The sequence below is a fragment of the Phyllobates terribilis genome, unplaced genomic scaffold (genome assembly GCF_046119375.1).
Source record: "Phyllobates terribilis strain yellow unplaced genomic scaffold, ASM4611937v1 Scaffold_3__8_contigs__length_932513732, whole genome shotgun sequence".
Classification (NCBI taxonomy): Eukaryota; Metazoa; Chordata; class Amphibia; order Anura; family Dendrobatidae; genus Phyllobates; species Phyllobates terribilis.
In genome coordinates, this window is record NW_027362763.1 from 32,703,380 (window position 1) to 32,719,531 (window position 16,152).

General features: G+C 43.1%; 1 protein-coding gene across 1 annotated transcript in view; it reads left to right on the forward strand.

Moving 5' to 3' along the window:
* SLC35F6 (solute carrier family 35 member F6) overlaps positions 1 to 16,152 on the forward strand; it is an 81,350-nt gene that overhangs the window by 53,331 nt on the left and 11,867 nt on the right. Inside the window, exon 2 of the mRNA XM_073673829.1 lies at positions 13,793 to 13,865. Within this exon, the coding sequence (XP_073529930.1) occupies positions 13,793 to 13,865 (73 nt within the window). The remainder of the gene's footprint in view (positions 1 to 13,792; positions 13,866 to 16,152) is intronic.

Consider the following 16,152-nt stretch of genomic DNA (forward strand, 5'->3'; position numbering starts at 1 on the left):
TAAATGTCACCTGCAGTCCTATGTAACACCACAGATAACACAGTGATAACTCTCCGAGTACAGATATGTAGTAATGTCACCTGCAGTCCTATGTAACACCACAGATAACACAGTGATAACTCTCTGAGTACAGATAATGTAGTAGATGTCACCTGCAGTCCTATGTAACACCACAGATAACACAGTGATAACTCTCTGAGTACAGATAATGTAGTAGATGTCACCTGCAGTCCTATGTAACACCACAGATAACACAGTGATAACTCTCTGAGTACAGATAATGTAGTAGATGTCACCTGCAGTCCTATGTAACACCACAGATAACACAGTGATAACTCCCTGAGTACAGATAATGTAGTAGATGTCACCTGCAGTCCTATGTAACACCACAGATAACACAGTGATAACTCCTCTGAGTACAGATAATGTAGTAGATGTCACCTGCAGTCCTATGTAACACCACAGATAACACAGTGATAACTCCCTGAGTACAGATAATGTAGTAGATGTCACCTGCAGTCCTATGTAACACCACAGATAACACAGTGATAACTCTCTGAGTACAGATAATGTAGTAGATGTCACCTGCAGTCCTATGTAACACCACAGATAACACAGTGATAACTCTCTGAGTACAGATAATGTAGTAGATGTCACCTGCAGTCCTATGTAACACCACAGATAACACAGTGATAACTCACTGAGTACTGATAATGTAGTAGATGTCACCTGCAGTCCTATGTAACACCACAGATAACACAGTGATATCTCTCTGAGCACAGATAATGTAGTAGATGTTACCTGCAGTCCTATGTAACACCACAGATAACACAGTGATATCTCTCTGAGCACAGATAATGTAGTAGATGTCACCTGCAGTCCTATGTAACACCACAGATAACACAGTGATAACTCTCTGAGTACAGATAATGTAGTAGATGTCACTTGCAGTCCTATGTAACACCACAGATAACACAGTGATAACTCTCTGAGTACAGATAATGTAGTAGATGTCACCTGCAGTCCTATGTAACACCACAGATAACACAGTGATAACTCTCTGAGTACAGATAATGTAGTAGATGTCACCTGCAGTCCTATGTAACACCACAGATAACACAGTGATAACTCTCTGAGTACAGATAATGTAGTAGATGTCACCTGCAGTCCTATGTAACACCACAGATAACACAGTGATAACTCTGAGTACAGATAATGTAGTAGATGTCACCTGCAGTCCTATGTAACACCACAGATAACACAGTGATAACTCTCTGAGTACAGATGATGTAGTAGATGTCACCTGCAGTCCTATGTAACACCACAGATAACACAGTGATAACTCTCTGAGTACAGATAATGTAGTAGATGTCACCTGCAGTCCTATGTAACACCACAGATAACACAGTGATAACTCTCTGAGTACAGATAATGTAGTAGATGTCACCTGCAGTCCTATGTAACACCACAGATAACACAGTGATAACTCTCTGAGTACAGATAATGTAGTAGATGTCACCTGCAGTCCTATGTAACACCACAGATAACACAGTGATAACTCTCTGAGTACAGATAATGTAGTAGATGTCACCTACAGTCCTATGTAACACCACAGATAACACAGTGATAGCTCTCTGAGTACTGATAGTGTAGTAGATGTCACCTGCAGTCCTATGTAACACCACAGATAACACAGTGATAACTCTCTGAGTACAGATAATGTAGTAGATGTCACCTGCAGTCCTATGTAACACCACAGATAACACAGTGATGAGTCTCTGAGTACAGATAATGTAGTAGATGTCACATGCAGTCCTATGTAACACCACAGATAACACGGTGATAACTCTCTGAGTACAGATAATGTAGTAGACGTCACCTGCAGTCCTATGTAACACCACAGATAACACAGTGATAACTCTCTGAGTACAGACAATGTAGTATAAGTCACCTGCAGTCCTATGTAACACCACAGATAACACAGTGATAACTCTCTGAGTACAGATAATGTAGTAGATGTCACCTGCAGTCCTATGTAACACCACAGATAACACAGTGATAACTCTCTGAGGACAGATAATGTAGTAGATGTCACCTGCAGTCCTATGTAACACCACAGATAACACAGTGATAACTCTCTGAGTACAGATAATGTAGTAGATGTCACATGCAGTCCTATGTAACACCACAGATAACACAGTGATAACTCTCTGAGTACAGATAATGTAGTAGATGTCACCTGCAGTCCTATGTAACACCACAGATAACACAGTGATAACTCTCTGAGTACAGATAATGTAGTAGATGTCACCTGCAGTCCTATGTAACACCACAGATAACACAGTGATAACTCTCTGAGTACAGATAATGTAGTAGATGTCACCTGCAGTCCTATGTAACACCACAGATAACACAGTGATAACTCTGAGTACAGATAATGTAGTAGATGTCACCTGCAGTCCTATGTAACACCACAGATAACACAGTGATAACTCTCTGAGTACAGATAATGTAGTAGATGTCACCTGCAGTCCTATGTAACACCACAGATAACACAGTGATAACTCACTGAGTACTGATAATGTAGTAGATGTCACCTGCAGTCCTATGTAACACCACAGATAACACAGTGATAACTCACTGAGTACTGATAATGTAGTAGATGTCACCTGCAGTCCTATGTAACACCACAGATAACACAGTGATATCTCTCTGAGCACAGATAATGTAGTAGATGTTACCTGCAGTCCTATGTAACACCACAGATAACACAGTGATATCTCTCTGAGCACAGATAATGTAGTAGATGTCACCTGCAGTCCTATGTAAGACCACAGATAACACAGTGATAACTCTCTGAGTACAGATAATGTAGTAGATGTCACTTGCAGTCCTATGTAACACCACAGATAACACAGTGATAACTCTCTGAGTACAGATAATGTAGTAGATGTCACCTGCAGTCCTATGTAACACCACAGATAACACAGTGATAACTCTCTGAGTACAGATAATGTAGTAGATGTCACCTGCAGTCCTATGTAACACCACAGATAACACAGTGATAACTCTCTGAGTACAGATAATGTAGTAGATGTCACCTGCAGTCCTATGTAACACCACAGATAACACAGTGATAACTCTGAGTACAGATAATGTAGTAGATGTCACCTGCAGTCCTATGTAACACCACAGATAACACAGTGATAACTCTCTGAGTACAGATGATGTAGTAGATGTCACCTGCAGTCCTATGTAACACCACAGATAACACAGTGATAACTCTCTGAGTACAGATAATGTAGTAGATGTCACCTGCAGTCCTATGTAACACCACAGATAACACAGTGATAACTCTCTGAGTACAGATAATGTAGTAGATGTCACCTGCAGTCCTATGTAACACCACAGATAACACAGTGATAACTCTCTGAGTACAGATAATGTAGTAGATGTCACCTGCAGTCCTATGTAACACCACAGATAACACAGTGATAACTCTCTGAGTACAGATAATGTAGTAGATGTCACCTACAGTCCTATGTAACACCACAGATAACACAGTGATAGCTCTCTGAGTACTGATAGTGTAGTAGATGTCACCTGCAGTCCTATGTAACACCACAGATAACACAGTGATAACTCTCTGAGTACAGATAATGTAGTAGATGTCACCTGCAGTCCTATGTAACACCACAGATAACACAGTGATGAGTCTCTGAGTACAGATAATGTAGTAGATGTCACATGCAGTCCTATGTAACACCACAGATAACACGGTGATAACTCTCTGAGTACAGATAATGTAGTAGACGTCACCTGCAGTCCTATGTAACACCACAGATAACACAGTGATAACTCTCTGAGTACAGACAATGTAGTATAAGTCACCTGCAGTCCTATGTAACACCACAGATAACACAGTGATAACTCTCTGAGTACAGATAATGTAGTAGATGTCACCTGCAGTCCTATGTAACACCACAGATAACACAGTGATAACTCTCTGAGGACAGATAATGTAGTAGATGTCACCTGCAGTCCTATGTAACACCACAGATAACACAGTGATAACTCTCTGAGTACAGATAATGTAGTAGATGTCACATGCAGTCCTATGTAACACCACAGATAACACAGTGATAACTCTCTGAGTACAGATAATGTAGTAGATGTCACCTGCAGTCCTATGTAACACCACAGATAACACAGTGATAACTCTCTGAGTACAGATAATGTAGTAGATGTCACCTGCAGTCCTATGTAACACCACAGATAACACAGTGATAACTCTCTGAGTACAGATAATGTAGTAGATGTCACCTGCAGTCCTATGTAACACCACAGATAACACAGTGATAACTCTGAGTACAGATAATGTAGTAGATGTCACCTGCAGTCCTATGTAACACCACAGATAACACAGTGATAACTCTCTGAGTACAGATAATGTAGTAGATGTCACCTGCAGTCCTATGTAACACCACAGATAACACAGTGATAACTCTCTGAGTACAGATAATGTAGTAGATGTCACCTGCAGTCCTATGTAACACCACAGATAACACAGTGATAACTCTCTGAGGACAGATAATGTAGTAGATGTCACCTGCAGTCCTATGTAACACCACAGATAACACAGTGATAACTCTCTGAGTACAGATAATGTAGTAGAGGTCTCCTGCAGTCCTATGTAACACCACAGATAACACAGTGATAACTCTGTCAGTACAGATAATGTAGTAGATGTCACTTGCAGTCCTATGTAACACCACAGATAACACAGTGATAACTCTCTGAGTACAGATAATGTAGTAGATGTCACCTGCAGTCCTATGTAACACCACAGATAACACAGTGATAACTCTCTGAGTACAGATAATGTAGTAGATGTCACCTGCAGTCCTATGTAACACCACAGATAACACAGTGATAACTCTCTGAGTACAGATAATGTAGTATATGTCACCTGCAGTCCTATGTAACACCACAGATAACACAGTGATAACTCTCTGAGTACAGATAATGTAGTAGATGTCACCTGCAGACCTATGTAACACCACAGATAACACAGTGATAACTCTCTGAGGACAGATAATGTAGTAGATGTCACCTGCAGTCCTATGTAACACCACAGATAACACAGTGATAACTCTCTGAGTACAGATAATGTAGTAGATGTCACCTGCAGTCCTATGTAACACCACAGATAACACGCTGATAACTCTCTGAGTACAGATAATGTAGTAGACGTCACCTGCAGTCCTATGTAACACCACAGATAACACAGTGATAACTCTCTGAGTACAGATAATGTAGTATATGTCACCTGCAGTCCTATGTAACACCACAGATAACACAGTGATAACTCTCTGAGTACAGATAATGTAGTAGATGTCACCTGCAGTCCTATGTAACACCACAGATAACACAGTGATAACTCTCTGAGTACAGATAATGTAGTATATGTCACCTGCAGTCCTATGTAACACCACAGATAACACAGTGATAACTCTCTGAGTACAGATAATGTAGTAGATGTCACCTGCAGACCTATGTAACACCACAGATAACACAGTGATAACTCTCTGAGTACAGATAATGTAGTATATGTCACCTGCAGTCCTATGTAACACCACAGATAACACAGTGATAACTCTCTGAGTACAGATAATGTAGTAGATGTCACCTGCAGTCCTATGTAACACCACAGATAACACAGTGATAACTCTCTGAGTACAGATAATGTAGTAGATGTCACCTGCAGACCTATGTAACACCACAGATAACACAGTGATAACTCTGTCAGTACAGATAATGTAGTAGATGTCACTTGCAGTCCTATGTAACACCACAGATAACACAGTGATAACTCTCTGAGTACAGATAATGTAGTAGATGTCACCTGCAGTCCTATGTAACACCACAGGTAACACAGTGATATCTCTCTGAGTACAGATAATGTAGTAGATGTCACCTGCAGTCCTATGTAACACCACAGATAACACCGTGATAACTCCCTGAGTACAGATAATGTAGTAGATGTCACCTGCAGTCCTGTGTAACACCACAGATAACACAGTGATAACTCTCTGAGTACAGATAATGTAGTAGATGTCACCTGCAGTCCTATGTAACACCACAGGTAACACAGTGATATCTCTCTGAGTACAGATAATGTAGTAGATGTCACCTGCAGTCCTATGTAACACCACAGATAACACAGTGATAACTCTCTGAGTACAGATAATGTAGTAGATGTCACCTGCAGACCTATGTAACACCACAGATAACACAGTGATAACTCTCTGAGTACAGATAATGTAGTAGAGGTCTCCTGCAGTCCTATGTAACACCACAGATAACACAGTGATAACTCTGTCAGTACAGATAATGTAGTAGATGTCACTTGCAGTCCTATGTAACACCACAGATAACACAGTGATAACTCTCTGAGTACAGATAATGTAGTAGATGTCACCTGCAGTCCTATGTAACACCACAGGTAACACAGTGATATCTCTCTGAGTACAGATAATGTAGTAGATGTCACCTGCAGTCCTATGTAACACCACAGATAACACAGTGATAACTCCCTGAGTACAGATAATGTAGTAGATGTCACCTGCAGTCCTGTGTAACACCACAGATAACACAGTGATAACTCTCTGAGTACAGATAATGTAGTAGATGTCACCTGCAGTCCTATGTAACACCACAGGTAACACAGTGATATCTCTCTGAGTACAGATAATGTAGTAGATGTCACCTGCAGTCCTATGTAACACCACAGATAACACAGTGATAACTCTCTGAGTACAGATAATGTAGTAGATGTCACCTGCAGTCCTATGTAACACCACAGATAACACAGTGATAACTCTCTGAGTACAGATAATGTAGTAGATGTCACCTGCAGACCTATGTAACACCACAGATAACACAGTGATAACTCTCTGAGGACAGATAATGTAGTAGATGTCACCTGCAGTCCTATGTAACACCACAGATAACACAGTGATAACTCTCTGAGTACAGATAATGTAGTAGATGTCACCTGCAGACCTATGTAACACCACAGATAACACAGTGATAACTCTCTGAGGACAGATAATGTAGTAGATGTCACCTGCAGTCCTATGTAACACCACAGATAACACAGTGATAACTCTCTGAGTACAGATAATGTAGTAGATGTCACATGCAGTCCTATGTAACACCACAGATAACACGGTGATAACTCTCTGAGTACAGATAATGTAGTAGACGTCACCTGCAGTCCTATGTAACACCACAGATAACACAGTGATAACTCTCTGAGTACAGATAATGTAGTAGATGTCACCTGCAGTCCTATGTAACACCACAGATAACACAGTGATAACTCTCTGAGTACAGATAATGTAGTATATGTCACCTGCAGTCCTATGTAACACCACAGATAACACAGTGATAACTCTCTGAGTACAGATAATGTAGTAGATGTCACCTGCAGTCCTATGTAACACCACAGATAACACAGTGATAACTCTCTGAGTACAGATAATGTAGTATATGTCACCTGCAGTCCTATGTAACACCACAGATAACACAGTGATAACTCTCTGAGTACAGATAATGTAGTAGATGTCACCTGCAGTCCTATGTAACACCACAGATAACACAGTGATAACTCTCTGAGTACAGATAATGTAGTAGATGTCACCTGCAGTCCTATGTAACACCACAGATAACACAGTGATATCTCTCTGAGTACAGATAATGTAGTAGATGTCACCTGCAGTCCTATGTAACACCACAGATAACACGGTGATAACTCTCTGAGTACAGATAATGTAGTAGACGTCACCTGCAGTCCTATGTAACACCACAGATAACACAGTGATAACTCTCTGAGTACAGATAATGTAGTAGATGTCACCTGCAGTCCTATGTAACACCACAGATAACACAGTGATAACTCTCTGAGTACAGATAATGTAGTAGATGTCACCTGCAGTCCTATGTAACACCACAGATAACACAGTGATAACTCTCTGAGTACAGATAATGTAGTAGATGTCACCTGCAGTCCTATGTAACACCACAGATAACACAGTGATAACTCTCTGAGTACAGATAATGTAGTATATGTCACCTGCAGTCCTATGTAACACCACAGATAACACAGTGATAACTCTCTGAGTACAGATAATGTAGTAGATGTCACCTGCAGTCCTATGTAACACCACAGATAACACAGTGATAACTCTCTGAGTACAGATAATGTAGTAGATGTCTCCTGCAGTCCTATGTAACACCACAGATAACACAGTGATAACTCTCTGAGTACAGATAATGTAGTAGAGGTCTCCTGCAGTCCTATGTAACACCACAGATAACACAGTGATAACTCTGTCAGTACAGATAATGTAGTAGATGTCACTTGCAGTCCTATGTAACACCACAGATAACACAGTGATAACTCTCTGAGTACAGATAATGTAGTAGATGTCACCTGCAGTCCTATGTAACACCACAGATAACACAGTGATAACTCTCTGAGTACAGATAATGTAGTAGATGTCACCTGCAGTCCTATGTAACACCGCAGATAACACAGTGATAACTCTCTGAGTACAGATAATGTGGTAGATGTCACCAGCAGTCCTATGTAACTCCACAGATAACACAGTGATATCTCTCTGAGTACAGATAATGTAGTAGATGTCACCTGCAGTCCTATGTAACACCACAGATAACACAGTGATAACTCTGAGTACAGATAATGTAGTAGATGTCACCTGCAGTCCTATGTAACACCACAGATAACACAGTGATAACTCTCTGAGTACAGAAAATGTAGTAGATGTCACCTGCAGTCCTATGTAACACCACAGATAACACAGTGATAACTCTCTGAGTACAGATAATGTAGTAGATGTCACCTGCAGTCCTATGTAACACCACAGATAACACAGTGATAACTCTCTGAGTACAGATAATGTAGTAGATGTCACCTGCAGTCCTATGTAACACCACAGATAACACAGTGATAACTCTCTGAGTACAGATAATGTAGTAGATGTCACCTCCAGTCCTATGTAATACCACAGATAACACAGTGATAACTCTCTGAGTACAGATAATGTAGTAGATGTCACCTGCAGTCCTATGTAACACCACAGATAACACCGTGAAAACTCTCTGAGTACAGATAATGTAGTAGATGTCACCTGCAGTCCTATGTAACACCACAGATAACACAGTGATAACTCTCTGAGGACAGATAATGTAGTAGATGTCACCTGCAGTCCTATGTAACACCATAGATAACACAGTGATAGCTCTCTGAGTACAGATAATGTAGTAGATGTCACCTGCAGTCCTATGTAACACCACAGATAACACAGTGATAACTCTCTGAGTACAGATAATGTAGTAGATGTCACCTGCAGTCCTATGTAACACCACAGATAATACAGTGATAACTCTCTGAGTACAGATAATGTAGTAGATGTCACCTGCAGTCCTATGTAACACCACAGATAACGCAGTGATTATTCTCTGAGTACAGATAATGTAGTAGATGTCACCTGCAGTCCTATGTAACACCACAGATAACACAGTGATATCTCTCTGAGTACAGATAATGTAGTAGATGTCACCTGCAGTCCTATGTAACACCACAGATAACACAGTGATATCTCTCTGAGTACAGATAATGTAGTAGACGTCACCTGCAGTCCTATGTAACACCACAGATAACACAGTGATAACTCTGAGTACAGATAATGTAGTAGATGTCACCTGCAGTCCTATGTAACACCACAGATAACACAGTGATGACTCTCTGAGTACAGATAATGTAGTAGATGTCACCTGCAGTCCTATGTAACACCACAGATAACACAGTGATAACTCTCTGGGTACAGATAATGTAGTAGATGTCACCTCCAGTCCTATGTAACACCACAGATAACACAGTGATAACTCTCTGAGTTCAGATAATGTAGTAGATGTCACCTGCAGTCCTATGTAACACCACAGATAACACAGTGATAACTCTCTGAGTTCAGATAATGTAGTAGATGTCACCTGCAGTCCTATGTAACACCACAGATAACACAGTGATAACTCTCTGAGTACAGATAATGTAGTAGATGTCACCTGCAGTCCTATGTAACACCACAGATAACACAGTGATATCTCTCTGAGTACAGATAATGTAGTAGATGTCACCTGCAGTCCTATGTAACACGTGATTTAGTCTCAGCTCTGCTACATCTCTATGCTTTTGCTCTGTGTTATCTTCTGCCATCAGTTCTCCATGTTGAGGGGATAAAGTCCGTTCTCTGCTGTTAATCTTCCGCACCTGATAGTGACACTTTCTCTTAGATTGTGGATATAATCCTCAGCTCCGGGGGAATTTGTAACTGATTTATGGCTTGCGCTCTAGTCGCATCCAGAGCTGCATTCACAACGCTGCTGTTTTCCTATTTCTGCAGCAGCAGGTGATTGTTGTGGGTGCTGAGATGACAGTAAGGCTTCATTCAGATCGCAATGATCTTTCTCATACCATGGAAAAAGTTTTGATTTTCCCTAGGGCTAGGTTTAGATCTAGGGATAAGACTTGAGTTAGATCTAGGGTTAGAGCTAGGTGTTAGGACTAAGACTAGTGTTAGGGGAAATGTTAGGGCTAAGGATAGGAGTATAGTTAGGGCTAGGTTTAGAACTAGGGATAAGGCTTCACTTGGGGCTAGGGATAGGTCTGGGTCCAGGCTAGGGTTATGATTAGGGCTACAGTTAAGTTTATGAATAGGTTTAGGGCTAAGGCTGCGGTTAGAGCTAGAGATAGGGCTGTAGCTAGGGCTAGGAAATGGTCTGGGTCCAGGCTAGGGTTATGGTTAGGGCTAGAGATAAGTATTTAGATAGGCTTATGGCTAAGGCTTGGGTTAGAGCTAGAGATAGGGCTTTAGTTAGGGCTAGGGTTAGGGTTAGGGAACGGTCTGGGTTCAGGCTAGGGTTAGGGCTAGGAATAAGTCTAGATCTAGGCTAGAGTTATGGTTAGGGCTAGAGTTAAGTTTATGGATAGGCTTAGGGCTAAGGCTAGGGTTAGAACTAGAGATAGGGCTTAGTTAGGGCTAGGGAAAGGTCTGGGTCCAGGCTAGGGTTATGGTTAGGGCTAGAGATAAGTTTATGGATATGCTTATGGCTAAGGCTTGGGTTAGAGCTAGAGATAGGGCTGTAGTTAGGGCTAGGGTTAGGGAAAGGTCTGGGTCCAGGCTAGGGTTATAGTTAGGCTAGAGATAAGTTTATGGATAGGGTTAGGGCTAAGGCTTGGGTTAGAGCTAGAGATAGGGCTTTAGTTGGGGCTAGGGTTGGGGTTAGGGAACGGTCTGGGTCCAGGTTAGGGTTATGGTTAGGGCTAGAGTTAGTTTATGGATAGGCTTAGGGCTAAGGCTAGGGTTAGAACTAGAGATAGGGCTGTAGTTAGGGCTAGGGCTAGGGACAGGTCTGGGTCCAGGCTAGGGTTATGGTTAGGGCTAGAGATAAGTATTTGGATAGGCTTATGGATAAGGCTTGGGTTAGAGCTAGAGATAGGGCTGTAGTTAGGGCTAGGGTTAGGGTTGGTGAAAGGTCTGGGTTCAGGCTAAGGTTAGGGCTAGGAATAAGTCTAGATCTAGGCTAGAGTTATGGTTAGGGCTAGAGTTAAGTTTATGGATAGGCTTAGGGATAAGGCTAGGGTTAGAACTAGAGATAGGGCTGTAGTTAGGGCTAGGGCTAGGGACAGGTCTGGGTCCAGGCTAGACTTATGGTTAGGGCTAGAGAAAAGTATCTGGATAGGCTTATGGCTAAGGCTTGGGTTAGAGCTAGAGATAGGGCTGTAGTTAGGGCTAGGGCTAGGGAAAGGTCTGGGTCCAGGCTAGGGTTAGGGTTAGGGCTATAGATAAGTATTTGGATAGGCTTATGGCTAAGGCTTGGGTTAGAGCTAGAGATAGGGCTGTAGTTAGGGCTAGGGTTAGGGTTAGGGAAAGGTTTGGGTCCAGGCTAGGGTTATGGTTAGGGCTAGAGATAAGTTTATGGATAGGGTTAGGGCTAAGGCTTGGGTTAGAGCTAGAGATAGGGCTGTAGTTAGGGCTAGGGTTAGGGTTAGGGAAAGGTCTGTGTCCAGGCTAGGGTTATGGTTAGGGCTAGAGATAAGTTTATGGATAGGCTTATGGCTAAGGCTTGGGTTAGAGCTAGAGATAGGGCTGTAGTTAGTGCTAGGGTTAGGGTTAGGGAAAGGTTTGGGTCCAGGCTAGGGTTATGGTTAGGGCTAGAGATAAGTTTATGGATAGGGTTAGGGCTAAGGCTTGGGTTAGAGCTAGAGATAGGGCTGTAGTTAGGGCTAGGGTTAGGATTAGGGAAAGGTCTGTGTCCAGGCTAGGGTTATAGTTAGGCTAGAGATAAGGCTTTTGTTAGAGCTAGGTTTAGGGATAGTATTAGGGGTAGGATTAGAGGTAGGGTTAGGGCTAGGGTCTTGCCCAGAGCTAGGGTCTTGGCCAGGGATGAGGGCTATGATTAGAATCAGGGATAAAGTTCTGGTTAGGAATAGGGTTAGGACTAGCCTTAGGGCAAGGGTTAGATAATAAAATAGTTACAAAAAAGGAAAACACAAAATTGTGGCAAAAAGTTTTTTTTTTTATGTATTCTTTATTTTTATTTCAAATTTCAGCAAAAATTCAAAAAATAGGGGGTCAAAGAGCAAACTATAAGTCCATCAGTATGTTTTTAATACAATACACATGTATGAGCAATAAGGGGTGTACTATCGGACAGGTGGAGGGAACACAGGGAGAGATAACAGGCCATGAGTTAGGGGGCACCACATTGTTTTCTTGCCCTAAGTTGTGGCCGCTGACGCTACCCCACTGACGTGGAGCATTGCTGTCAGTATACCCTGAGGTTGTGGGCTGCTTTCCGGTTGTCGCCAGGGCCGTAACTACAACCGGGGCAGCCGGGGCACTGCCCCGGGGCCCCATCCACCCAAGGGGCCCCAAACTGATGGTAAAAAATAATCTTTTTACCATCAGTTTGGGGCCCCTTGGGTGGTTGGGCCCCACTATGAAATTTTGCCCCGGGGCCCCAAAGTTTATAGTTACGGCACTGGTTGTCGCACTGTTTACCTGGATCATCTGTAGGATCAGCAGGTTCTCACCTGTCACTGATTGTCCTGACAAGCCCCCCAGCCTCAGCTGACAGCCGCATTCCCGAGACGCCGAGTGCCACACGGGGGGAGCGAACCAGTGTAATCAGTGCTGGGTGCAGTGTAATATATACCGAACTGGGGGAGTAAACAGACCATTCGTAGTATGATCCCTGCGCTCCCTGATCCCTCCCATTACTTTATTACACGTCTGTCACATTGCCATCTGGTGGTGGGTCTGCAGAACTTCTCTTCAGTTATGTTATCGTTTTGGTATATGACATTATAATATACATATAACTGCGTGACATTACTTTTCCTCCTGACTATTCATTCTTTGTCTAAAGGACAATGATATTTTGAAAATTGTCAATTTTCTATAACAAAATGGGTGAATTTTTCATCTTTTTTTTTTTAAATAAAATTATGGAAAAAACATCATATGAATCAAAAAGAACACATGGGAGTGTAAAGTATTCCCCAAGAGGCTCGTTAGTAAGAGAAAAGAGGCTCGAAGCAGCTGTGGCATTTTATGACATAATATTGTGTTACGTGACATTCTCAATCATCACATTTGGGGGGCTCTGTACCCCTCTCACATTATCTACCTCTGCTTGCTTGTAGGTGGGCTGACAATTTTGAAGCTAAAGGATGTAAAGGATCGCCGTCTCATCAGTTTGATCATCCGTTCTTGCAGGTGAGAGACATCCATGTCATATTTAGTCCTATGGAGGAGGCGAATTTTAGGTTTTCCTGCACTAGGGTCAAAAACTCCTATACACAGCTTAAGCAGTCAAAGAGCCGGGCGTGCGTACTGCGCCTGCTCACTGTGTACTGAAGCCGCGACCACACTGCTTTCCAACCTTATTAGTTATAACCTCCACACTGTCCACCCTTATTACTTATAACTACCACACTGTCCACCCTTATTACTTATAACTACCACACTATCCACCCTTATTACTTATAACTACCACACTATCCACCCTTATTACTTATAACTACCACACTATCCACCCTTATTACTTATAACTACCACACTGTCCACCCTTATTACTTATAACTACCACACTCTCCACCCTTATTACTTATAACTACCACACTGTCCACCCTTATTAGTTATAACTAGTGACGAGCGAGCAATAAAATGCTCGGGTGCTCGATGCTCGGGTCGAGCACATTGGAATACTCGGGTGCTCGACCCGAGCAACGAGCCCAATGTAAGTCTATGGGAAACTCGAGCATTTTTCCGGAGGCTCCCCCCGGCGGTCTGCAGAGGGCCTAAAAATTGCCCAAATCGATGGGAACAGTGCTCAAATGACATGGGAACAGCATGGGGAAGACCCCTGGAAGCATCTCTGACTCCCAGGTCACTGCTGTCAACAACGTGGTCAGAGTATTACGCCACTTTTACGGACTCACAATAAAACATACAAAAACAAAACCAAAATGAATTCTCCTGGGAAATATGTTAAGGAACATCCTTTCCAGGGAAATGACTTGTATATAAGGCAAAATAAATAACCAAAAACAAAAATACTCCTCCACACCTTGGGCTATGTTCACACGTAGCGTTTTTGATGCGTTTTTGCACTTTTGCATTGATTTCAACCGTGACAAATGCATTCACCAGGAAATGTCATTTTAACATTTTACAACCTTATCTGGCCATGTGGTGTGTGAGATATCATCAGACACATCGTGTTTCATTTATGAAGGAGGGACTCTGAAAGTCACAAAGCCTATTTTTATAGGGCCATCAGGCGGCCTTTACTATTCTTAAGGGCCAGCAGTCGGTCCTCACTATTCTTAGAGAGACATCAGCCGGCTATGCTTTGTTGTTCCCATTACTAAAGAGTGGGTCTCCTATACTGTAATTGCGTATGCAGTGAATGGCAGGGCTGCCCAAAATTTGGACGCACCTCAATACACCTTTGAAAATTTGGATGCACCCCAATACCCCTTTGAAGAGACTTAGAGGAGGGTCTCCTGAAAACAATGTTCCCATTATTAGGAAGTACGTCTCCCATTGTGATGGTCTATGCAGTGAATGCAAGGGTTGCCAAAAATTTGCAGGCACTCCAATGCCCCTTGGAAGAGACGTGGAGGTCAGAGGGCCTCCTGAAAGCAATGATCCCATTATTAGGAAGTGGGTCTCCCATTGTGTTTGTGACGCGCCCCCTGGGCCTGTGCTGTGCAGGGGGATACCCGGAGCCGGATCGCTGGGGGTTGTAGTCCTCCGTGGCGGTGACCCGGTCCGTGCCCAGGGCGGTCAAACCAGTGGCAGTCTTTGGTAATAACAATGTCCGACTACGCCACCCGTGGATTGCGGTCAGTGGGGACCGCCGCTGCACTGCAGACCGCTGAGGCTGATGTTGTTTGCGCAGCTGAGTATGGGATAACTCCCCACGGGAGGAGTATTGCCTCAGGGCAGCTAGTGTGGAAGATGGGAGTGATGGTGTGAACGTCCCGGTAGTAATGGTGCGGCGATGAAACACAGAGACATGTGGTGCAGTTCAGGGTCTTTACTGATGGTATAAAGCAGACCCTCCCGGGAGTACTGGTTAGCAGTAGGGGCCTGGTCAGTCTGTGAGCAAGCAGGATCTCCCCTGGCCAGGTGGAGTTGTAGGCCTCCCCGACTATCTGCACTCTTTCCTGGCTACCTTGCTCTATGCGGGTAGAAGTAGCCCACGTCCCTGAGTATACCGTGTGGTGCTCACCCGTACGGCCGGTGACTTGGGGCCTTCCGTTAGCCTCCGCTTCACGATGGCGGTGCTGGTCCCTTGCTTGTGACCGTGCCTCCGGGCTTCTAAGGCCAGAGGACATGGAATCCCCTGCCGGTTGGATTCTGCTGCTGGACCTGGATGTCCCCACAGCCTCGGACTCCGTGTCCGGGTTTAGTGTCTTCAGCCAAGGCGAGCTTTCTAGCTTCCAGCCTCTGGCACTCGCTCCTGCTCCTACAGAGCTCCTGTTGTAACTTTCCC